The 23813-nt window shown below is 31.5% G+C and overlaps 3 protein-coding genes and 1 long non-coding RNA gene across 5 annotated transcripts; 1 reads left to right on the top strand and 3 right to left on the bottom strand.

Annotated features, from left to right (window-relative positions):
* Nucleotides 1-1637: 1637 nt before the first annotated feature.
* LOC114187510 (phospholipase A1-IIgamma-like) lies at nucleotides 1638-3391 on the bottom strand. The gene is made up of 2 exons (XM_028075773.2): nucleotides 2632-3391; nucleotides 1638-2509 (listed from the first exon to the last, which is right to left on the bottom strand). The coding sequence occupies exons 1-2, from the start codon at nucleotides 3298-3300 to the stop codon at nucleotides 1904-1906; spliced, it is 1275 nt and encodes a 424-aa protein (XP_027931574.2). The 5' UTR covers nucleotides 3301-3391; the 3' UTR covers nucleotides 1638-1903.
* Nucleotides 3392-9065: 5674 nt separating this feature from the next.
* Nucleotides 9066-12929, top strand: LOC114187436 (protein INCREASED PETAL GROWTH ANISOTROPY 1-like). The gene is made up of 6 exons (XM_028075697.2): nucleotides 9066-10470; nucleotides 10837-10968; nucleotides 11091-11272; nucleotides 11400-11511; nucleotides 12243-12377; nucleotides 12470-12929. Exons 1-6 carry the CDS (start codon nucleotides 9346-9348, stop codon nucleotides 12593-12595), a joined length of 1812 nt encoding a protein of 603 aa, XP_027931498.2. The 5' UTR covers nucleotides 9066-9345; the 3' UTR covers nucleotides 12596-12929.
* On the bottom strand, nucleotides 10354-12330 carry LOC146885931 (uncharacterized). Of its 2 annotated transcripts, none has more exons than XR_014995650.1 (3): nucleotides 12196-12330; nucleotides 11889-12018; nucleotides 10354-10493 (listed from the first exon to the last, which is right to left on the bottom strand). It is a non-coding gene; the product is annotated as an uncharacterized LOC146885931 (long non-coding RNA). The 2 variants fall into 2 exon arrangements; XR_014995651.1 differs by lacking the exon at nucleotides 10354-10493 and adding an exon at nucleotides 11187-11317.
* A 2806-nt stretch (nucleotides 12930-15735) lies between the features above and the next one.
* LOC114189090 (protein trichome birefringence-like 38) lies at nucleotides 15736-20054 on the bottom strand. The gene is made up of 5 exons (XM_028077798.2): nucleotides 19589-20054; nucleotides 18692-18863; nucleotides 16708-16883; nucleotides 16368-16526; nucleotides 15736-16291 (listed from the first exon to the last, which is right to left on the bottom strand). The coding sequence occupies exons 1-5, from the start codon at nucleotides 19966-19968 to the stop codon at nucleotides 16000-16002; spliced, it is 1179 nt and encodes a 392-aa protein (XP_027933599.1). The 5' UTR covers nucleotides 19969-20054; the 3' UTR covers nucleotides 15736-15999.
* Between the last annotated feature and the right edge of the window lie 3759 nt (nucleotides 20055-23813).

The raw sequence follows: 23813 nt of genomic DNA, 5'->3' as shown, positions 1-23813 counted from the left end.
CTTGCTATTGTAATTTCTGAGATATTGCTCATCCCAAAAGAATTTTTATTATATTTAAAAAATGTTTTTATAAAGTGTGAGTGCAGAAGAAAGGAGTGATCAAAACTGAGGGAGAAGTAATATAATATATATTAAAAAAAAGAAAAACTTTAGTGTGATCACGTGGAACAAAGAGTTTCTATTTCTATCACTAGTAGTTTGAAATAACATAAAAAGAAACATCACCTTTTGAAATTTGATTTAAACATTCAGTAATGACAGATTGATATTTAAAGTGAATCATTACTATGAAAAAACAATTAAGTGAAACATTGAGAGAATGAAAATAAATTAAAGGTTATCAGTATTTTATAAATGTCAACAAATTTAATTAAAATTTTGAAACAAAAATAATATAAATAAGGTTAATTTAAGAAATTATAATTGAAGTTATGGATAACAAATCTAGACCTGCCCTCAGGCCACGGATTCCATAATCCGTTTTTGTAAAAATCAAAAAAAAAGAAAAAGAAATGGAATATGTATTCCGTTTCATCCTCCACCGACACGGATCTCACAATCCGTTTCAACACTGTGTGGATGCTCCAGAGAAGAACTGTGTGGAGGCTGTGTGCGAGAATGTGTAGAAGAAGAGGAGAAGACGGATGAAGACTGTGTGGAGAATGTGTGTGGGAGAAGAGGAGAATGAGGGAGAAGAGATGGTGCGCTAAGTCAAAAATTCCTGATGGGGTGATTCTTGCTTTTTATTGGGTTTGTTTTGGGGGTGCAGAGCGTTAGGATAGTTTTGATTGGGGTGCAGGAGATTTTATTGTGTTTTCTCTTTCTTCGTTACCTTTTTACTATGGGCAAAGCTGGAAATATATAAAGTTTTGGGGATACAGGAGAAAGGGTTAGGGGTGCAGGGAGAAGTCCCCTAAATTATAATCTACTCGATGAACTGAACCAGCCGAATATTATATTTGGATCCGTAAAGTCCAAAAGTAATGGTAAGTTTTTCAAATGGCTTCTCCATCGATTAAAATAAGAGTTTACCGATTATGCAATATTGCTATAGACAAATTTATCCTATCAATAAATCATAAATATTCTTTATATGAATTTCAAAGTATTTATTATGAAAATATAAATAATTAGAGTGTTTTGATATTGAATGATAGTATAAAACTGTTTTATGTTTTTCATTTTTATTTTTATTAAGGAAAACAAAATTCACATACTCTCCATAAACTAAAAAAAAATCATTACTACTTTGTTAAAGACTGAATCGATAAAAAAAAAATCTAGAATCAAACTAAACAAATTCACTTTCTTTATTTAGATATAATAGTTAACCACTATAATATATATACATATATATCTTAAATGTTATTTTATAATTTTATATATGTCTATTTAAGTTGTACTGTAATTTTGAAATATAAATTATATAATCTTTTATAAAATGAAAGATGACATTGGAATTATGAATATAGCAATAGTTCATATTTCTCTATTTAAACTTTTTTTTTCATCATAAAATGTATAATAATAATTATTTTACTAATTTTGGCAACCTTTATAAAAAAAGGTTTTAAAATTTTATAATAATAAAAATCACGAAAAATCAATTAAAAAAATAATAAAAGTTGATAAATCAATTAAAAAAACAATAAAAGTTGATTTTTGTGATTTTATATTTAATTTAAATAACGAAAATCAAACCGAGCCGTGCTTTTGAATCAAAAGATTGATCGTTCGTAGTCTGTTCCCCGATCACAAATGACATAATTTTCTTATAATTCTAAATAACAGAGAGCAGGGTTTTTCTTACACTATAGTAAACAAATCCAATTATCAAATAATATTTTCTCCCATTCCATCGACAACAAACGAAATTAAGGCATTCTCAATTCTGAATTAAGGATCAAAAGTCATCATCCTCACGATCCATGAGCTTCCACGAACCATCATTTTGTTGAACCATACCCTTATTCTTTTCGACCCTCCACGAAACGGGAACAAGCAATTCATCTTTCAGAGCATCCAAGGTCTTGTTCACAAGTGCAATATCACGATTAACCTCAAGTTTGAACGCTCCTCTGCTTCCCTGTGTTCCCGCCACTCCATGCAAGTAACCCTCCAAATTATGCCAACTAAGTGGGTTCCCAGGATTCTTCAAGTACATTGATTTTCGGGTATCGATCTTCAACTCCTCACCTACATCCGAATACCCCACAAGGGGGTAGTTTGGAACAATGTCTAACTCGTTTCGAATGCGTAAAGTTGTCAAATCTTTGTAGCCAGAGAAAACCTTTCGAAAGTTGCTATCACCAACTCTTGGACAGGCAAACACAATGGCAGTGACTGGGGAAGCCTTGAGAGAAGGATCACTTGGTTTGTTGTAACCATTTGCAACAATGTCTACTGCGCTGAGGGTTGCAATTGCAGCACCTAAACTGTGACCAGTTATAGTTATGCTTATTTCTTCATTCTTATATAGCTCCACCAGCCTTCTCACCTCACTTAGGACCTAATCATCATCAAGATCAAAAATAGATAGATTGAAGTTTTATGACAGAAATTGAATGTTGAAATGTGGGACATTAAAAATCATTCTTAAAAAAACAGAAACAATTACATGTGTGCATGTACCTGGCTTCTGGCACTGCTCTTGTTAAAGGGAGAACGTGGATCTTCTGAGGTGTAAATGGAGTACCAACCCTGATGCACTTTAGGATCAGTGTTGTTACCAAAAACCTGAGGAGCAGAAACCAAAACAAAGTCGAGATCATTAACCCATTCCAAGGTCTTCACAGTGCCCCTCCATGCGATCACGATGTCCCTTCTACCCAACGCAGCTTTCCCTTCATTAGTCGCCACTGCAACATAACCTATCCAATTTGATTCCCTGCTCCAAGCCTCTCTAGAAAACGACTTCACGATGAAAGCTTCAGGGACATCGATTTCTGAAGTTGCATACAGAAACTTGGTGACGGAATACGTGAAGGGGTTGCCATTCGTCAAACCAACTTTGGAGAAGAAATTCCTCTTGGCATATCTGCTGCTTCCAGCGTACTTTGATGCTTTCTCGGAGATGAAAGCATCGTATGCCGCTTGAGCCATTTCACCGTAGTGTATGATGTAGCGGCGAAGATCGATGTTCAGAGGCTCCATCAGACCCCTCCAGTGACTCTGCCCACTGAGTTCTCGCCATTTTTTTGCTATGCTGCTATCCATCTTCTTCTTCGCACCGATACACCTTTTCATCAACGCTGCTACCGATGGTTTCTTGTGCTGAACAAGACAGAACTTCACCTTCATATCTTCGATCCTGAAATGACTTTGGGAAAAGGGATAAATATGAAACGCCCTTGGCTTTATTGATCATGGCCGGTAAATTTGTTGTGAAGTGTATAATATAAGGTTCAGATATGAGAAAAATATATATGTCTTCACAAGGAATATGTTGTTTTTTTCGAATAATACGTATTTTCTGTTGAAAACAATTATGACGTTAACTGACATAGAATGATAGAAATAAAGTTTCTTTGTTCTTAGAATTCAGATTTGATATTATGTTACTTAGACTGAAAATTTCCAAGCATTCAATGACACGGGAAAGATATTTTTTAATCTTTTTATTTTATATTTTTTTACTGAATTTTAGAATAAAATTTAACAAAAGTGTCTGTTAATTTATTTAATTATTAATTATTTTTAATTAAATAGAAAGAGATAAAAATAATAATATGGAGATCTAGAATTTTGTTGTTCATCCTCATTAGTATAATAAATGATTGAAGGGGTGTTACTATGACAGTAACTTGATTAATGTACTTGTACTTCGTGTTTGCATATATACTTGTAAATTCTATAGTTACGCATTATTTCTTTTCCCACAAAGCATGGACTTTATAATTATGGATCAGTTTTGAAGAAATAGTATTCTTTTAAGCAACATCCTGTGATGATCTATATGAGAGACAAATCCGAAAGCTCAATCATGGATTGAATATTGGAGGTTTTGAAGACAAATTTAACAACCAAAACAAGAAAGCAGTGAGCCTAATAATATCAAATTTCGCAATTTCAAAACCAAAAGCAAAGGTTTCACCCTTTGAAGTTCATCTAAATGGCTGTGAAAGTCATGTAAAGTAAAGTAGTGTACAAGCTTGCTTGCCATTAAAAACCATTCGTGAGTTATATCAAGAAAAATTGGAGGAGGAAAAAGAGAAATGAGAACAAGAGATGCGTGGCTGTAGTAAGAAGGAGGAAGAGGAAAGAAGAAAAAAGAAAAAAATTAAATTGCAATATTTGTGGATGAATTTTCCGTAAAGTTGAAATTTGTTAGCAATTATTAAGGAATTTTGTTATTTGTAAAATATTCTTTTTTTTATAAAGCTATAATAATAAATTCATAAACAATTTAACAATAAAAGATTATATTTTATCATAAATAAAGAATATCTATCTATTTAAAATTTAATAAGATCTTGAGATAAAGACAGTGTTTTTGTTTCAAAAGTTAAAAAAGATGTTATACAGATAATTCCATACTATATGACCCGGTTAGGTTAAAATTATATCAAATGTTGAAAGAAAACTTTTGTGATTTTTATGCACAGACAGTGTTGTTTTAATGATGTAGTTGTAATTAGAATATATGGTTGTGATTTTTATCTGATTGGTTATTAGGAGGATAATTAAAAGTAATGATTTATTGATGTCCATTCATGGAGATTTTTGTTGTATAGACACTATTGGCCTTTTAAGTTACCTGTTTCCAACACTTGGCACACGCAGAGAGTTATGAAGATGCTGGAAAGTTGAAGAAGGTAGGTATTTGGTGCTCATTGGTTAGATCCTTTGCGTAACTTGTAAATAAAAATTGAGTTTTAAAGTGGCAAAGCTAAGTAATGAAAAAGAAAGGTACTAGCATGCTTCTAACTAACGCCTATTTCATCACTCGGGAAAACGTTAGGAACCAACTACAGTTTATGCTTAGACAAATATATTATTTCATTTTTCTCTTTAATTATTTTTTTTTCATGAATCCCTCACTTGGGTTCCAGGCCTACCAACAAAAGTGATTAGGTTGTTTCTTCTTGCACCCTATCAATTTTCTTCCTACACACCATCAAAATATAAGACAAATTTAGTGGGCTTGATCCATGAGAACCTATTGCATCAAATTAGTACAGTTTCTCTTCTTCGCAATCTAATATAAAAACTAATTCAACATTATGCATTAAATTTGTTTACTTATTTTATTCTTTTCCGTGTTAATTATGTTACTCAAATCAAATCAAGATAAATTTCAAATAATCATATGAATTGATCTTAACTTCTGTAAACATTAGTAGTACACACTTTCTATATATGTGAACTCTCGAAGATTATCTATAACAATATATAAAAGGGATTTTCCTTTTTGTATCCATTTTTCAAAATACCGATTTTATCCTTTAAATATAACAATTTATTAAATTTTAAAAAATTGATCGTTACTTTTACAAACTTTTTATAAAATCATGTGTCTCTGCTTCTTCTCTTCTTCTTTATTTATCAATGATTATTCTTTTATCTGTTCTGATATATTTCACTTTATTTTTAATAAATATAATTTTAATATATATATTAACTTAATAACATTATAATATTATCACCTACTAATATAATATCACGCATTTAAAAAAATACATACACAGCGCCTGTGTATATTTGAATTTCAATATACCTCATAAAATTATTAATCGATTCACACATTTTTATAATTTTTTCCCAATTCCATCTTCAATTTTTTGTTTTATTGTTTTATGTTAACCCATCAATAATCATGCAATACACAAACTCAATATTATTATAAACTTTCTTTTGTTTAATCTTTATTTTTTATTTTCAAATATGTTTACAAAATAAATATTAATACCCCTTCCCCCATCATGTGTATAAGATATATCATCTTTATTCCGTGTCATTTATTTTTTAAACAGTGTAAAGCCTTTTCCAAATTATCTTTTGTGTCATGCAATGCATGCCGTATCACAAAGTCTCTTCCCTTCTGCCCCAACTCAAATTAGTTTTCCGCCCAATTCAAAATGGACTAACAAAGCGATTTTCACTTTTAATTACTCTTCAACTTTTGAACCATTAAATCTAACAAAGAAAAAGTCTTCATGCCCAAAACAAAATTGGGCACTTTTGGTCTCTTTGAAAACTAAAATTCCCCGGTGTCCTTTTTACCACACTAACTCAATCTTAGACTAAATTCGGACAAATATATTTAGAAATCCAAGTAGCACATCGATATTTCAAAATTCATTTTAATAAAGTATTATGTTTATTTAGGGCGCTTTGGACAAACCTTTTCTAAACTCTCTCTGGTGGAGAAAAATAACAGAACAAAATGAAATTGGTTTATATTATGAACTAATCGATCGAGAACATTTTTATTTTCTTTTATTTTATAGTGCGCATAAATTAAATTTAAATGTGAAAAAGTCAAATTTATTTATTAGATGTTTTTCCTGAATGAGTTTATAGATAAATTCATTAAAAATATTATATGTACAATTTCACTAAAATTAAAAGTATATTTATTTTTGAAGAAAAATTTTACTGTCATCTTAATTTTTATTTTCAGTGAAGTATAGATAAAAAATCAATAATTAGAATTGTAAGAATATAATAAATTATGAGATTATGGACTCTTTTTTGCTAAAAGTGTCATTTAATGACTTTAGTATTAAACATTATCCTCTTTTTATCTCAATTAAGTCAATAATATACTATCCTTCGATAATTTTTTGTTTACATGATATAACTTAAAATAAGCTTAGTTTAGGACTGTTATATTTTTAAATAAAATAATTTATTTTCTTTTATCAACAATAAATGAATAAATTATAAAATAATATTTATGAGGTGTTCTAACCCTTTTATAAAAGATAAATATCTTATAAAGAAAAAAAAAACAAAAAGTTAACATCAAAACTATACAAAATAGAAAAATCATACAAAATCCTAAATTCTAAAAGAATGATCATACTCCTGACCCAAATTACAAGCCCAAAACAGAGAAAATAAATGCTATTACAAAAAAATATGTCAAACTACACATAACATAATGAACCCAATGATCACCAAAGCTTTTTTTTATACGTGTTTTAGATGAAACCAAATCCAGAGCAAAAAAGTAAGATAAAATATCTTATATTCTAATTAATAATTATAGCCTTGTTATTTAATCATAAGCATTCAATTTTGACAATTGATGATTTTTCAACCATGATAATAAGTATAATTCGTTCATTTTCAAATATGCTAACAATAAATTTTGTTAATTTGTTAACAATTTTGTTATAATAAAATGACATTTGTAATACATAATATAAAGTAGTTTTCTTTAATTGGTCATTAATTAATTTTTTCACTTAAAATATTATTTAATCTTGTGCATCACAATAGTTGAAACAACACAAATACGATGTAAGTTAATGGTTTTGAAAACAATATAAATTATAGTTTAATTATTTCACATCACATATATTTATCTAAAAAATATCAATCACAAACAATTATAATCAAGTGTTTATAGCTAGCACTTTAAGTGGTTTAGTCTCATTTCATAAAAAGTTAACATACATTACTATAGACACATGATTATATTTTTAGAAAATATGTGTGTTAAATTTGATTATCTTTACTCACACATAATTATATGTTAGAAAATTATGTTTTCCTAATATAATCATTTTTTATAAGTTAGGTTATAAGAACTTACATTTTTTCTCGTCACTTAATATTCTCTGTGTGAATTTAATATTAATAAAATCAAGATAACAACATTTTGGGAATATTTATTCAATACACAACCTTTAACATCTCAATATAGTGTTTTATCTTTATAAATAATTATATTCGCATTAAATATACATCAAATCAACACTCACAACAAATCCATCTTAATTATCTTAATTGTAAAATATAATATAATGAATCAATTTAATCAAACTGATATATCAAACTTTTGAAAATTTTCGCTCAAATAATCATCAAATAACTTAATTCAAGTGTGGTGATCACAACATTTCTACAACCAAATTACACTAGTTCATAAAACTCAAAATTTTAAACCAAGTTTCCCTCACTTGGAGTGAGTCTCTTGGTCCTATAGGTCGAAAAATCTTCTATCACACATAATACAATATTTGTTAATAAAAATTTCATATCAAACAATATGAAATTCATCTTAAACTCTTTTAAATCAAACGGATCTACTCTATAACATATGCATGTAAAATTTCTAAAAATACTTACAAAAATAGGAAAAGATGAACTTATGATTTTAACTATACATAAATATTATTGTATATATTATGACTTTTGTGGGCGACATTGATATAAAAAAAAAGATAAAAAGAAACATATGTTTTTATAAAATAAATCTCGATTAATTAATTTTTCTATCTATAAACCTTACATTTTAATAATAAAATATTTCAACTTCATTTATAAAAAAATCATTTGTACAATTAAGTATTTTCTAAATCTTTCCAAATAAAGTTCTAAATCCTTCCACATTTATTGAAAATAATGATTTTTCTAACTATCATTTATAAATTAGAAAACAGTCAATAAATAAGAGATTCCAAAGTTGTAGTCTATTTTAAATAAATTTCAACGATATGATACTGTTTTTTTTTTCTACTATAAAATACAGTAATCCATCACAAAACTAAACGTACATTATATTATTTTTGGATATGAGCACTTTTAGAGAAAAAAAAATTATTTTCATGGCTTAAAATTGAACTATGCACAAATCAAGTTATAAAAAACTAGTTTTATTAATTTTATTAATTTCTTTAAAATTTGATTTTTAGTCCATATATAAGTTAGTTTTGATTCGTACAAAAATAATTTACGTCACCTTCTCCTGTGAAGCTAGCTAGTTCATTCTGATGTAAGTAAATCATAATGGCGTGTCTTAATTCATCATATCATATAATGTATTTGGGACACGGAAACTAAGGTATTAAGTGAGATTTGTGAAAAAAAGAAAAGAGTGATTAAAGGTTAATTTGATGTGTGAAGCAGTTAAGGCAAAGTGAAGATGAGGCCCCAGTAGAGGGGAAGTCCGTTGATGATCGTAAATGGAGCCCCACTTGATTAGAATTTTGCCTCTTTTGCAGGAATCTCTTCCTTCTCTACCCGGACCTTCATCTGTTTCTTTCTCTGTCTCCCTCCCACTCTCAGACAGACATTCGGACAGCGACATCTTTCTTAGTCTTACCTTTCACTTCCAATGACATTGCAAACCAGACAACCCTAATCCATTCTTATTCCTCTTCCTATTCCACCTCAATGGTAGCTGGCAAGGTCAAGCTCTCAATGGCTTTCCCCAAGTCCCCTGCGCCCCCCACTCCTCCCCACTCCTCCGCCACTAAATCCTCCCTCACGCGCTCCTTCGCCACTTACTTCTCACGCTCCTCCGCTCAGGTTCAGCCCCGCCCCTCCGACGTCCTCGACCTCCTCCGCCTCGTCGAGGACCTCCGCGAGAGAGAGTCTCGCCTCAAAACAGAGCTTCTCGAACACAAGCTCCTCAAAGAAACCGTCGCCATCGTTCCCCTTCTCGAAAACCAGATTTCCGCCAGGGACGCACTGATAGAAACTAATAACAACAAAATGGAACAAGTGGAGGCAGACAACCGGAGGCTCAGGAACGAGCTCCAACAACTTAAGCTCCGAATGGAAGAAGAGAAAACAGAGAGCCTAAAAAAGACTAAAGCGTTGGAAGATGAGATTGCAGAGCTCAAGAAAACGGCGTCGGATCATGTCTGCAAGGCATTGGTAAATGAACTGCATTCTTCGATGGAAAACGACGAGCATTCTTCGGTGAGGCTTCAAGCACCTTTGGAGGTGCCAGCGAGGTCCACTTTGGTCAAGAGTTTGAAGAAAACGGCGTCGGATCATAGAAGTGTGAACCACAAGCAGTTTGAAGTAACTGTTCAAGATTTTAAACCAGAAATGGCTGAAAGTGAAAGGCCGCGTCGTGACTCGGTGGAGCTTGCTGATTCTACTGAGTCCATTTTAACAAGATCACGTGCGCCTCGCGTTCCCAAACCGCCACCGAGACCATCGTTGTCTTCTTCATCAATGCGCTCGCGGTACACTGAATCTGCGGCGTCGGAGAACGGCAATGTCGAAACAGAGAAAGTGATATCACGACCTCCCCCGCCGCCTCCTCCTCCTTTTAAGGCTTCGTCTAAGGCTGGTCCGCCTCCTCCACCACCGCCGCCGAAGGGGAGTAGGCAGGTTACGGCGAAGGTCAGGAAGGTGCCGGAAGTGGTGGAGTTCTATCATTCCTTAATGAGGAGGGAATCGCAGTCCCGGCGAGAATCACTCTCCGGCGTGGTAGAACTGCCCCCTGCAGCCAATCCACGTGACATGATCGGTGAAATTGAGAATCGTTCGTCTCACCTGCTCGCGGTAAGTGTGGCACCTGTTTTTTGCTAAATTACGAATGTGCCACTAGTGTCATTGTCAAATGCAAAATGCTGACTAGCATGCTTTAATTTGAAATTGATTTTATTTTTTTCACGTAAGACAGCAATTAAATTCGAATTTGGTGCCCACGACTTTGACAATGCCGCAAAGTAGATAGTCACTTTATGGAATCACTTTTTTAATTGTCGAACTACAAAAGGGAAAAGAAGATCCTTCATTAACTATGTCCAAGAATTATTGGGTTTAGTTATTTGGTTAGAGCCTAATTTAATTTAGTTTAGCATAAATAAAGACGGCTTCTTGAATGATCAGTTCAACAACATCTCCTTATTTTATTTTATTTTTCAGATTAAGACAGATGTTGAGACCCAAGGAGACTTTATTAGATGCTTAATCAAAGAAGTTGAGAGTGCTGCATTTACAGACATTGAAGACGTTGTGCTCTTTGTTAAATGGCTTGATGACGAGCTTTCCTATTTGGTAGGTATTGTTGGATGATATTATTTCTAAACAGAATTTCTACAACAATATGTTGTGCAAATAGCATTTAGATTAAGATAAAAAAGAAGATTCATTTGCTATGGTGTTGGTTTGTATTTTAGGTGGATGAACGAGCAGTGTTGAAACACTTCGATTGGCCAGAGAAGAAGGCCGATGCACTGCGCGAGGCTGCGTTTGGGTATTGTGATCTGAAGAAGATAGAATCTGAGGCTTCCTCATTTCGTGATGATCCTCGGCAGCCATGTGGTCCAGCTCTCAAAAAGATGCAGGCTCTCTTTGAAAAGTATGCGTATTCCTGACCCACATGCGAATATGATAACAACATGATCTGTAAAATGTTAATTCAACGTTCTTTTGCACACAACCTTAAATAACACTCTAATGTTGCGTTAAAAACTGTGTTATGGCAGATTAGAGCATGGAGTTTTCAATATCTCGAGAATGGGAGAGTCAGCAACAAATAGATACAAAGTCTTCCACATACCTGTACAGTGGATGCTTGACAATGGTTTTGTGAGCCAGGTAAGTTTTATGATCAATTGTGAAGTGACATATACTTAATTTTAACTACATCCAGTATGGATAACCTCAGCCTATTATCTTCGATGTCTCGGTGACCAACGGCCAAAAGTTGTTTCAATTGATTTAGACTACTACAAATGATTAATATTGTAGATTTCTAAGAGAATCGTATCGGTCTTATTTGTTTAATAGCGTTCGTTACTTCACTTTAAGTAAGCACATTTATAAATATCAATTCATTAAATTTCATCCTGTCTCGGAATAATACAATCCGAACGCTAAAAGATTGACAAAGTTAACTACTGTATGTGGTGCCTAATGTAACACCAAGATGCAGTGCTGGTAGCAAAACGACAAAGCAAAGGTTGGATTCTTACTTGTTTGTCTCTGCAAATTTCTGCACGAGCACATGTGAAATCACAGATCTCCAAAATCCATCTGTTTGTCTGCTTGGTCGTTTAAACTTGAATAAAGAGAACGAGATTCCTTATTCCTGATCATTAATATCTTTGTCGCATTCAAATGGCAGTTAGATGGATCATGGATAGTACACATTTAATACGTTTTAAATTACATAAATAATAGAGTAACGAAAAGGCCACATCCTTCATACATGCGAATAAACAAACATAATTAGACATGGATAGCTTGGTACTTAGGTTGGTAAGGTAAAATGTTGATTACCTTATTTAATTTTTCTCTTCTGTGACTTAACCTTTATGTGATGACAGATCAAGCTGGCATCTGTGAAACTAGCCATGAAGTACATGAAGAGAGTCTCTGGTGAGCTTGAGACAGTTGGTGGTGGTCCTGAAGAAGAGGAGCTCATTGTCCAAGGAGTTAGATTTGCTTTTCGAGTGCATCAGGTAAATCATACATCTATGTTTCAACGATAATACAAAACAGATAGAGCATGATGGGCCATCTGAAATAATAATGAGCTGTTGATGTTTGGCAGTTTGCTGGGGGGTTTGATGTGGAGACAATGAGAGCATTCCAAGAATTGAGAGATAAAGCGAGGTCATGCCAACTTCAATGCCATAGCCAGCAACAGAAATTTTTTTGCAGGTCTGCAACCTACTAGTGATGGAGCAAACTCAGCTTCACAAAAATTAGTAGCACCCATTTTGATGTATAGATAGTGACATTTTGCTTGTGAATAACAATAGAATGGCCATCACTTTACCCAGACGCAATCATAATTCACCCATTCATTTATGAACGACTTGGATAGGGAAACCACTCAATCGGTAACACCAATTGTTTCCTCTCACTCACGTTGCTGTTATTGCCAATTCCTCCAAACCCACTTCCTTAATACTGGTGTCTTTTATATTTATTTCCGACTCTAATACTAGTACATTGTTTTTGTTTTGCGTGATTCATTCATATAGGTTGATTCAGTTAATTCAGACTTATTTTATGGCCAATAAAAATTTCTCTGTTAATTCAATCATGTAATTGAACCCAGTAATTTATTAAAACAGTAACTGGTCCATCTTATTTTATATCACATTTAATAGCTTAACACGTGTATTAAATTAAAGAATATAATTAATATTTTTTATGTTACTTTCTAATATGTTTTTATTTTTCTAATTAATTATTCAATTCCAAGAATTGAAAGGAATACTCTTAATGAGTTTGGATTATGGGTAGTCTAGAAACAGGAATATTTAATGCGTCGTTGGTTTAGTAAGACGACAGTTAGTGTAATTTTCTTTAAAACATAAATGGAGAGAGTAGTACATAAAACATTTTATAAAAAAAAAAAAAATAGAATCATGTACCGTCTATTAATTAGCACCAGGTTTTATTAGTTTTACAAGAATATGATTTCATTGATTAAGTAGTCAAATAAGTATACGAAAGATAAAACAGTAGTTATATTAATCCCTTCAATGATAAAAAGAGGAATATTTGCCATCTTAAGTGTGTATTATCATGAAATCGGTTTTTAATCGTGTATATTTCATGAACTCATTCTCAAAACTCATGATTGATTTGACAAAAAGATATGCAAGTTGAGGAAGTTTAAACTACAATTTATTTTTTGTAGTGAATAATGAACGGATGAACATGACCCGTGAGGTATTACCATCCGTATCCATAGACTAAGCTCTTTTATATTCAATACTCATAGCTTGCCCTACTATGAAACTTGTAAATTTTCTGTCTATTCTGAGTTATTTGTACCATTTTTAATAAATATTTTATTTCTATCTCTATAGATGGTCTTATTGAGGTAAGAAATTGTGTCTCAATGTTTTCCGATTACATAGGCCCCAAAATATTAGTAATGCCTATTATTGTAAAGAAATCATTGAATTTTCAAAACACCAGCAATTCTTCACAATAATGACTGGCTATAAATATTGAACAGATGGTAATATTTATGCGGATAAAATCTCTAGTACAAACAAAATGAATATGCTGTGTGCTTGAGTTTAGTTTGAGATGGTATATACGACTCAATCCCAGTTTATGCAGTGAAGAGTGTGAACTTTTTTTCTTTGGGCCCTTTAAGACTGATAAATGTTTTCTTTGGTGAAGTACTTCCAATCAATTGCCACTCAAATTTATGGTTGCAGACCATATTCTGAGGAGAAAGAGAAAAATGGTCAAATTAAATAGAAAACTTATGTTTCACTGTGGACTTGCTATGATTTTACTTTACTTGAATTAAAAACATACCAAACAATTCAAATCCATGAGCATGCAACGTCGTAAGGCTTGAACCAGTGCGAATAAAGTCTCAATTTTCACCTCTCTACAACGAGTACAAATATCCCTCTTAGATTCTGGTCACCTTAAGTTTATACACATTCTGTGTAAGATTAAAATTGATCCCACTTTAAGATTTTTGCATTAATAAACTCCCATTACATGTTTGGATTTAGTTACAAGAACTTAAAGATTATATTTATTCTTAAACCATTTTTTCTTCATTTTGTATAATGAAATTCGAAATATATATTATTTTTTTATAAAAAGAAAATCTAGTTTTGTTACATATTTTACATGTAGGGGCAGGGTATTTCTTGTTGGACTTGCAACAAGCATTTAGCTTTATAGCGCGGAAATAATAAATCTTAATAGGGATTTCGTTTTGACAAAATTATTTTTACGTATTTATAAAATAAAATTTTCCATCAATTAAATGCATATTACATTAGGGACGATAAACTAGGTTATGATCTGTTTGTTGACTTGTTAACCTATCAAAATAGATTGGATTACAATTTTTAATTAATTAACTCGTTTTGAGTTATCAACCCAGCAAAACAAAATGAGTTAACGTAGTCACTTACTTTTTAAAATTAAAAATTAAAGTAAAAAGTATTTTGAAAAAAAAAATCTTATATTTTATTATTTAAAAATATAAATATACAATAATATTGTAACTTAAATCACAAATTAAATTTAATAATTATTTTAATTTATCGAATCAGTGAAATTAATTAATTAGTAAAAATAAAAACATTTACATTATGAAATTTTTTTAACATTTATATAAATTTATAAAACTAAGTTTAAAAAAATTAGAATAATAATAAAAATTTAAAAGAAAATTATAAAAAAAAAAGTCAGTCACCCTTTGTAGAGCGAATTCGGACTCCTTTTACTACGTGGATCCATTCTAACCAGCCCAACATTTTACAAATCAATGACGGAAAACGGGTCGAGTAGCCCATTTAACACCTATATTTCATTCCATTTAACACTCATATATTTCATTCGACTAAAAAATTAAATTAAAGGGTAACCATCACGAAAAGAATTTTGTAAATTATTTTATGTAGAAATTAATTTTGACTCCAGTTTCTTTTTATTCTTTATAAATAAATTCATCCCATGAAACTACAGGGAGTAGAGACTTCTTTGTCTGCTTATGAGTAAAGATATCATGAAAATTGGAATGCATGAATTTACCAATCAGGATTTGTCGTCCTTATGCTGTCTCGATCGCAAAGAGAAATTATGATTACTTACGCTTCCTAATTATAGTTAAACTCACTTTTTGTTGAAATAGATATAGCAACAATGATGCCATAAAAAAGTCCTTTTGCATATTAATTGCCATAACTTTTCTCAGAAGTCAACTGCTGAGGTAATTGGTTGTTAAGATGCCTGGTCACTGCTGAGATAATTGGTTGTTAATATTAATTATCAGAAAAGCACAAAAGAACCACTAGATTCTCTTTCTTGGAAGGAAGGAAACAGTTTCTTAGCTACACCATTCTGTGATTCAATAAAATTATATTACACCCTTGTAAAGAAAATACTTATCTAGGTATGCAACACTTTGATCCCTCACTTATTCTGTAAATTATTCTTCAAGAATCCTATACTTTTGTTTTACAATTGGTTTTTACCCCTTTGACAGTATCTATCCCCCAAATAATCAAGTAAATCTCTTACACTAGCTGAATATATAACCAAGGGATGAAGAAAAGGGTCAATAATAATTTGTGTGGAGCTTCATCTTCATGAGGTGAGAGCTGCATATAGGAGCTGGTTCCAAGTGTCAGGTAATCCTGGTAGGCACCAGTGGCTGCAGTCATTGCCTGCATGATCCCCACTATAAGCAGAAGGGTGAGCATCCTTCCTTAATTGTGAGAGCAGTGTAATATCAAGTAGATAAACTCGAGTATTCATCTTCTTCAATACACTGTTCAATATGGTAGTTGCTGGAGGTAAACCTGCAGGATATGTTGATCCAGAAAGTGGTTGAAGCTCTCCACTGCAGCTTCTCTTCGGTTGGTTCCAATCCTTCCCTCTGTTTATCGAAAAATATTTATTCAGCTCTTCAATATTGCACTTGCACATATCAAATGAGAGAAGGAGTTACTTACTGATAATGAGTTGGAGAGATGCCTTGAAAGAAGACTTTAGTTTTGGAGGTATCAACATTCAGATCAACCCATTTAGCCCAAGTGGTTAATCCTTTATTGTATGCCTCCAAACGGTCCATGTTCTTAACCAGATTGGGTCCATCTCTGATATAATCCCATCTGAATATGAACATCACCAACAACCGTTAGGCCACACCCAAAAACAAAAGACAACGAGGTAATAATACAATAAAATGGACCCTCCCATGTTAACTTTTAATGTAACAAGGTTATGTTAGAAATTTTGTATCCTCTTTCACCTAATAGTATGCATTAAATATTTTGCATAAACGCATAATACCCCTGAGATCTTCCGGTGTGGGTCCACCAATGCCACGAGTTGAAAATCAACAGGTCCATGCCTTTCCACGCATTTCCAGCAACAATGGAGTTCAATGTAAGGACTCGCCCAACATTTTCTCGAATTATATCTACCAAATATGGGGTGCGGTATAGCTGTATAGTTACTCCATAGTCCTGCACAAACTCACCAAACACTAATCATTATCTATCCACTTTCCATGGCTCAGATTCAATTCCATTTACATCATACCCACATTTATATGTGTGAGATAGATATTTCACAAACCAAACAATAAAGTGCAAAACAACCAGGACTCACACTCACTATAAAGCATTCATCCAAATCCAATTCTTATAAAAGTCAACTCATATTCATATATATATATTATTTTTATATCATATCTATCTTATTCTACCATGCTTCATCTCTAATTTTCTTTCAATCATAAGCACAGTATAAAAGTGATTAAAGAAAGTACTTTACCATAACATCGTTTTCAAAAGGAGAAGCATGTATTGGCATACAAAAAGTATTCACGTGAAAAATAATAACTGTCAACAAACATGCTCTGTTCTGTCAACGTCACTTTCTGAATATAATATAATACCATCTTTTTATAAGTATTAATAACTAATTACTAACTATAATTCTAAAATATATCAGTAAAGAATAAAAGCAATAAATCTTCAGCAAACAGTTAACGCGAAAGAGACATAATAACAAAAGGTTTGAAATTAGTATTATGAAAAAAAATCTAAAGCGGGGGAATATATTGCTGCGCATATTTATTGAAACTATTACCTTAAACATGGGAAAACGGTGATTATTCAAACTTAAGATTTGTCAACTTGCTAGTAATCACGTGAATAGTTATTAGAATAAAACGTTTGATTAATCAATCAAACCTGAATGCACTAAGGGATTGCTACCTACTGATTGAGATCTGAAATTTATAATATTATGGATTTTGTAGCTTAACAAAATTAGCATGCGATATAGATCGTTTTCAAACAGAAAACGCTAGCCAACTTGTGTCATGTTCTATGATTGATACGAAGCAAAGTAAGATAATGAACAAAATAATTGCGAGGAGCCTCCAAGTTGTAATCACAGGTTGGCATGCACAGCCTGTCATATACCATAGATAAGCTCAACAGTGCATAAAACTCTACAATTTCGTGTCAAAATCAGACCCTTCTCTATTAAGTAGAATTTTGGTTTCCCTGCAACGTGAATTACTATGTGCTGTTTTTTCTTCAACTTTTTCTTTAGGGATCACTACTACTACTTTTATTTCTATTCTTTATTTTGAATATTTGATTGGTCCTGGCCCAGCAAAAGGAATCTTCTCCTGTCCAAGGAACTATTCAAAGGTATATCATTAAAGCGTTGGTTCATCATATCTGCTTAACTTTGTGGGCAATGGGTTTTGTATTCTTAAATCCATGTAGTTCAGCCTTCCATCTATCAGCTTTTGAAAAATAAAACACAAAAAAAGAAAAAAAATAAAAATTTAATCCAGCCTCTCCATTCCTACCTCTCCTCTATATCTTTATTTTAAAAGTGACAAGTGTGATAGAGAGGTGCACGAGGTTTGATTTTGATGTATGGTTAGCTTTTTTCTAGATATATCATATTGGTATGGAGATTGAGTATTTTGCAAGCTCAAACTCTATGTTCCTTTAGTGTACCAAAATAAGAAACTTTTTTTTTCTAGCTTTATGTCAAAATCTAGCTTGAATTCTGTAAACAAACTATAAATATAATAACCGGGGTGGGAGAAAGCTTAGGAAATTAATGATGGAAGAACCAACACGGCATAAACTATGAAAGAAAAAAGTCACATGGTGCGATGGAGAAACAAAGAAGGAGATGAAAAATGAAGAAAAAGAGGGAGGATTGTGTAGAGTGACGCCTGGTGATTGACACAAAACCAGAAATGAGACAAAGTTGTAAAAAGAAAAGTAAAACAAAAGCAAACCTGGAAGGTTACAGTGGACAGTGATTCTTTCCTCAAAAAGCTGCTCTTGGTATTTGGCACCGACGCATGAATCATACAGGATAGTGATTCCCACATGTTGAGACTCAGAGAGTCACCCACAAACATTATCTTCTTACCCTTCCACCTGTTCAGGAAATCCGCACCATCGAACCTACACCAGACAAATTGCAGTCACACTAACAAAATGCCATTTTATCAAACACTTTCCACAAGAGTTTTTCCAGTTTTTGTCTCCTTTTAGTTTGGGAGAAGAAAAAAATACAGGGGCAAAAAAAAAATTAAGTAGGATGATTCACAATATGAAATTGTACAAGGGCAAAAGTTAAGACGTGTTTCTTAATTGTGCTATTCAATATGAAATCTGGAAACAAAAGTGGTTGGTCCCTTCCACGGAATCAAATTTAAGACTTATTGCCTCATTTATCAAACAACTTCCAAAATTAACTTGGTTGGTGCATGTTTGGTAAAAGGTGGGTTGACAGTTGTTTTCTGAAGCAACAATTGGTGTTTTAACGATCATTTTTCTATAATGTTAGTCTATTTGTAAGTCCAAACACACTACTAAACTATTTCACTATTTTTGTGGAGAAATGAATATGAGAGCTGTATTTCAATGTTGCCAGTACAGACTATACTACTCAAATATGTTCTCTTCTCGAGCAAAACTTGAACGTAACTGTTTAGAGATCATGTACTTAAATAAAAACTAGAGTTTTATGGCAAACTCTGCCACCTATAATAGAGTTCTAATACTAATTGAAAATAGTACTAAGAAATAATTAAGATATTACATTAAAGATTCTTCCTTTTTTGTTTTTCCATAAATATTGAATCTGGGAACAAAGTTAACACTTGGATTGAGAAAGTTGACACTACCTGGGTAAGGAACATGAATCAGGTTTCCAAGCATATTTGAGGTACTGTTTGTCAGGTCTTCCATATTTTTGGCAATCAAACTCAGGATCAATGAAGGGGCAGGTCGAAGAGTCATAGAGAGGATAAGAAGGGTCAACCACCCAACTTCCAGAGAAAAAATTGCACCCATTTGCTATTACTGCCTTTTTCCCTCCCAAGCCACTCACATTGTGGAATTTTGCAGCTCTTGCTTGGTGCAGGGACAAGAGGCAGCATAACAGGGTGAGCAGGCACAGAGTGGAGACCCTGAAACCCATACAAGAATGAAGAATGAATAGCCTAAAAGCTGAGAAAGAGATAAAGAAAATGTGAATGACAGTTTGTGTGTGCTTATGGGTCATATATAGGACGGAGAAACTCAACAAAAAAGAAGTGCTTGGTGGGTTCCCATGGTGGGTGCTGTAGGACACTGATTTTCTCTCTCTTACAAGGAGGGATCTTGGATGGATTTTGTCTACGCTGTGTGCGGTCGTTATGGGATTCCAAAAAGAAAATGTTTTGTTTTTAAGGGAAAAATCAAATGTTACTTACCTTTTAGCTTGGGAACTGAAATCTTCTGTGCATTTCATTCCATTGGCATAGCAGTGTAAATGTCGAGGACCAAAAGGAATCTGCTTCAATAAATTAGAAAACAAGAACTATTACTTGCCAAATATATTAATCCTAAATCTAGAAAAAACAATTATGTTATGCTGTGTTTTGTCTTTTTAGATTTTACCTCTTTAAAGAGTTTTTCTTCTACATTTGAAAATTTAGCACTAACTGACCAATAATACATTAATGTTTTGTGATTGAATAGTTAATTTTTTTCTAAAGTTGTGAGAAAATACAAACTAAAAGTCAATCAATTCTGAAAAAATAATAAAAAACACATTTTAATAGCTTAATAACTCGTGTTTAATATTTAATATATACATATGTGTATATGAGAAAATATGTAAATATTGGCATGTGTTAAAAACGCATATTCTTAGTCATAAAAATTCTATATTATTTTTTGAAGTAAACATATCTTTAGAATATCGTCTAAGTAAAAATAATTGCGTTTGCATACAATTTATGACGTCATGTTTAATGTTGTTGTGCAAGGCGATAAACTATAAAAGAAGAATAAAGTTTTTTTTTTTTCAAACAAACTCATCTTAAACTTTGCAAGTAAAAAAAATATTAAACTTGAATTGCGTGGTCTAAAAAATTAAATATATAAATAAACTACCTTTGCTTGAAAATTTTATTATTTTTTTTGTCTTTTTAAAAACGGTATAAATTAATGTCTAAAAATTTAAAATAAAATAATCAATATTATTCAAAATAATAAAGTGGTGATCTGAAATCACATGACGACTATGTAATTAAAATAATTGGTCCGTTTCAATATTACTGACTGGGGACAATCTGTGATGACGAATTTTAGAAACTAACTTAAATAATTAAGGATATTTACCTGTAAACTTAATTTAAGGTGCGAGGATGAGAAACACCAACTGAATTGAATTAAATTATATGGAAAGAATATTCAACAATAAATATAAATTGTTGAAACTAAATTATAAAATAATTTTAGTGAACTAAACTAAATTATTTTTAAAATTCTAAGAGTATTTTGAATTGTTTTAAATCTAAATCAGTTATAATTCGCTCTAACATTATATTCGATAGCTTTATCTATGTTTTAGTTTACTGATAAATTCGGGAGTAAGAGTATTGAATTTGTTACGATGCAATTTGATAGTTAACCGTTAATAAATTATACATTTAAAAGTCTTACGTGAAGTAAGAGTGAGCAATTTCTCTAATAATTTATCTTGAATAAATAGTTATATTAGAATATACAACAAAAATATGCATAGAATTCATATTTATATCTACATTTATGTAATTTTTGTATTGTTTTGTATATTTCAACAGCGTAACGGAAATGTACTTGCAACTGTGTTATTTGGAGTTTGATTAAAAACGTAGAAACAAATATGTCGTATGGAATTTTACGTTCACCGCAACTCTAGGGGTAGACAACTCTAGGTGTAGACATGTCAAAGTGAGCTAATTCTAATTCGGCTTATACGGGTTGAAAATGATTGAATTTAATTCGGTTTATTTTATGGTGAATTAGAAATTTTGCAACCTGGCTCAATCCACTACGGGTTAAGTGGGATGGCTCACCAAACCACATAAAAATTATTTATGCATTTATTTTTAAGTATTCAAATATTTAAATAATTTTTTAAATAACCCATGAGATAACAATCACAGTAAAATCAAGAATCCATATTTTCATCGTGTTTAACAACAATATATGATGAATTGTTTCCAATGAAGTGTCCATATAGTCTAAGAAAATATGGCTAATATTACACATTTTTTGTCGTGCTATTCAACAAAATATAAATAAAAAAATTACACATTTTTGTCATATAAGACGGTTGTTTGAGTAATTTACTATAAAGATTATAGTTAAAGATTAAATGTATATAACTTGACAATCAAATTAATTAAATATTCAAACTATTCAAATATTATTGAGCAATATTCTAGCATTTTAAAATATGAATTTGTAAACATATATAATCAGTAATAGTAAATAATTATAAAAAAATAAAAAAAATGGTAAAAAAATGTTGATGGTTAAGTGGGTTAACCCACCCTTAAACCGGCTCGAACCCGTTTAACCCATGGGTTAAGTGAGCCGAGTTGAATTCAACTCACTCTTGAAAAAATTAAATTTTTCTTAACCCAACTCGATTTAAATTTGTGATGAGCTAAATTAACTCACAAATTAAAATTCATTATGACATCTCTAAGTCAATCTCCACCAACTTCGGTGTGATTAGCCACCCTCCATTCCTCTCTGAAACACCAAAGCCCAAAAGATTCGTTTCAAGTGTTGTGTTTGAACAAACCCACAGCACGACGCAACCCATGTCGGCCACAGATTAGACGGATCCACAAGCATGCACCAAATTGGGCCCTCAGGACCCATACCCCACTCTCTGCGTTAACCTCATCATCTAGTTTAGCCATGCAATAGTCAATTATGGCTGTTAAAACGTGCACATCTTAACTCCCAATAAATCACCAATGTCTTTTCTGTTACTTCATAACTTTCCTCACTCGCAACACAACAATAACAATTTTTGTCACCCAGTGTAAGTCTTTTTCCGTCACTACCATAATATTTTCGTTTAACAAGTTATGCTGATATCTGGCTACAAAATTACGTGACTCAAATAAACCCTTCCACTCAATCCTGTCACACTCACATTAATAACTCATATAATTCAAACACAGTTATTAAAATCCTCCCACAAACATCCACCAATCCTGATTTTTTGTTTCTAGAGTCGTGTTATTCTTGAAGTTTTATTTTTTTATCAATTAGTTTATTATAAAAATCTAAAAATTAGATCATTAATTCACATTATTTAAATTATATTTCGTGATTTAACATATTAGTACTCTGTTATGCCATAAATTTTAAATTTATGTTTATTTTTTCAAATTATGTTAAATATATATAATATTTTTTAATATAGACCGGTCAATCAACAACTTAGAAGTTCGATCATTAGTCGTTAATAAAAAACTTCAATGGAATCAATAATTGAGTTGATTTTTATGATATTAAATTCAAATTATTGAGAATCAAAATTATATTTTTCTTGTATTTTTATAACTTAATATCAATTCTCAATCATACGTAAATAAATAAATAAAATAGTCGTTAAATAATTTTATATAATTCTTTTTAAAAATTAAAATAAAAAGATTATTGATCCGAAAAATTTTCTTTTTTAAAATGTAGATTTAGACCGACATATATTTAAACAAATTAAACAAATGTCTAATATACTTGTATATAAATCCGAATATTGTGAAATGTACATATAATTATAATAAAAATAAAATAAAACTTATTTTCTGTAATTATTAATACCTTACTTCTTAAAAAGTGAAACTTAAGAAAATTCTGCCTCACAGAAAATAAGATAAAAATAACTAAAGTATTGAGGAAAGAAATAATAAGATTGTAAAATCTCAACTATATTAATTATATGAACTCTTCTTAATTACAGTAAATATTCTTGCTTGACAATTTTGATATGGAAAATTTGACACGGACTTAATTAAGACGCATTGAGATGCAGATTTATGAAATTTTAAGAGTCATATAATTATAATGTAGAAG

Source organism: Vigna unguiculata, chromosome 6 (assembly GCF_037176805.1).
Source record: "Vigna unguiculata cultivar grain cowpea cultivar isolate G323 ecotype 2 chromosome 6, ASM3717680v1, whole genome shotgun sequence".
Classification (NCBI taxonomy): domain Eukaryota; kingdom Viridiplantae; phylum Streptophyta; class Magnoliopsida; order Fabales; family Fabaceae; genus Vigna; species Vigna unguiculata.
Note: the sequence above shows the minus strand (reverse complement) of the source record. Positions and strands in the feature narration are given on the sequence as shown.

Bases quoted from the DNA above. Each gene is read 5' to 3' on its own strand.
- LOC114187436 (XM_028075697.2), top strand. From the start codon at position 9,346: ATGGTAGCTGGCAAGGTCAAGCTCTCAATGGCTTTCCCCAAGTCCCCT. The intron at 10,969-11,090 runs GTAGGTATTGTT...TTTGTATTTTAG, and splicing joins ATGACGAGCTTTCCTATTTG to GTGGATGAACGAGCAGTGTT. The intron at 11,512-12,242 runs GTAAGTTTTATG...ATGTGATGACAG, and splicing joins ACAATGGTTTTGTGAGCCAG to ATCAAGCTGGCATCTGTGAA.
- LOC114187510 (XM_028075773.2), bottom strand. From the start codon at position 3,300: ATGAAGGTGAAGTTCTGTCTTGTTCAGCACAAGAAACCATCGGTAGCA. The intron at 2,510-2,631 runs GTACATGCACAC...GATGATGATTAG, and splicing joins AGAGCAGTGCCAGAAGCCAG to GTCCTAAGTGAGGTGAGAAG.
- LOC114189090 (XM_028077798.2), bottom strand. From the start codon at position 19,968: ATGACCCATAAGCACACACAAACTGTCATTCACATTTTCTTTATCTCT. The intron at 18,864-19,588 runs GTAGTGTCAACT...TGTCTGGTGTAG, and splicing joins GATTCATGTTCCTTACCCAG to GTTCGATGGTGCGGATTTCC. The intron at 16,884-18,691 runs GTTTGCTTTTGT...GAGTTTGTGCAG, and splicing joins TGTCCACTGTAACCTTCCAG to GACTATGGAGTAACTATACA.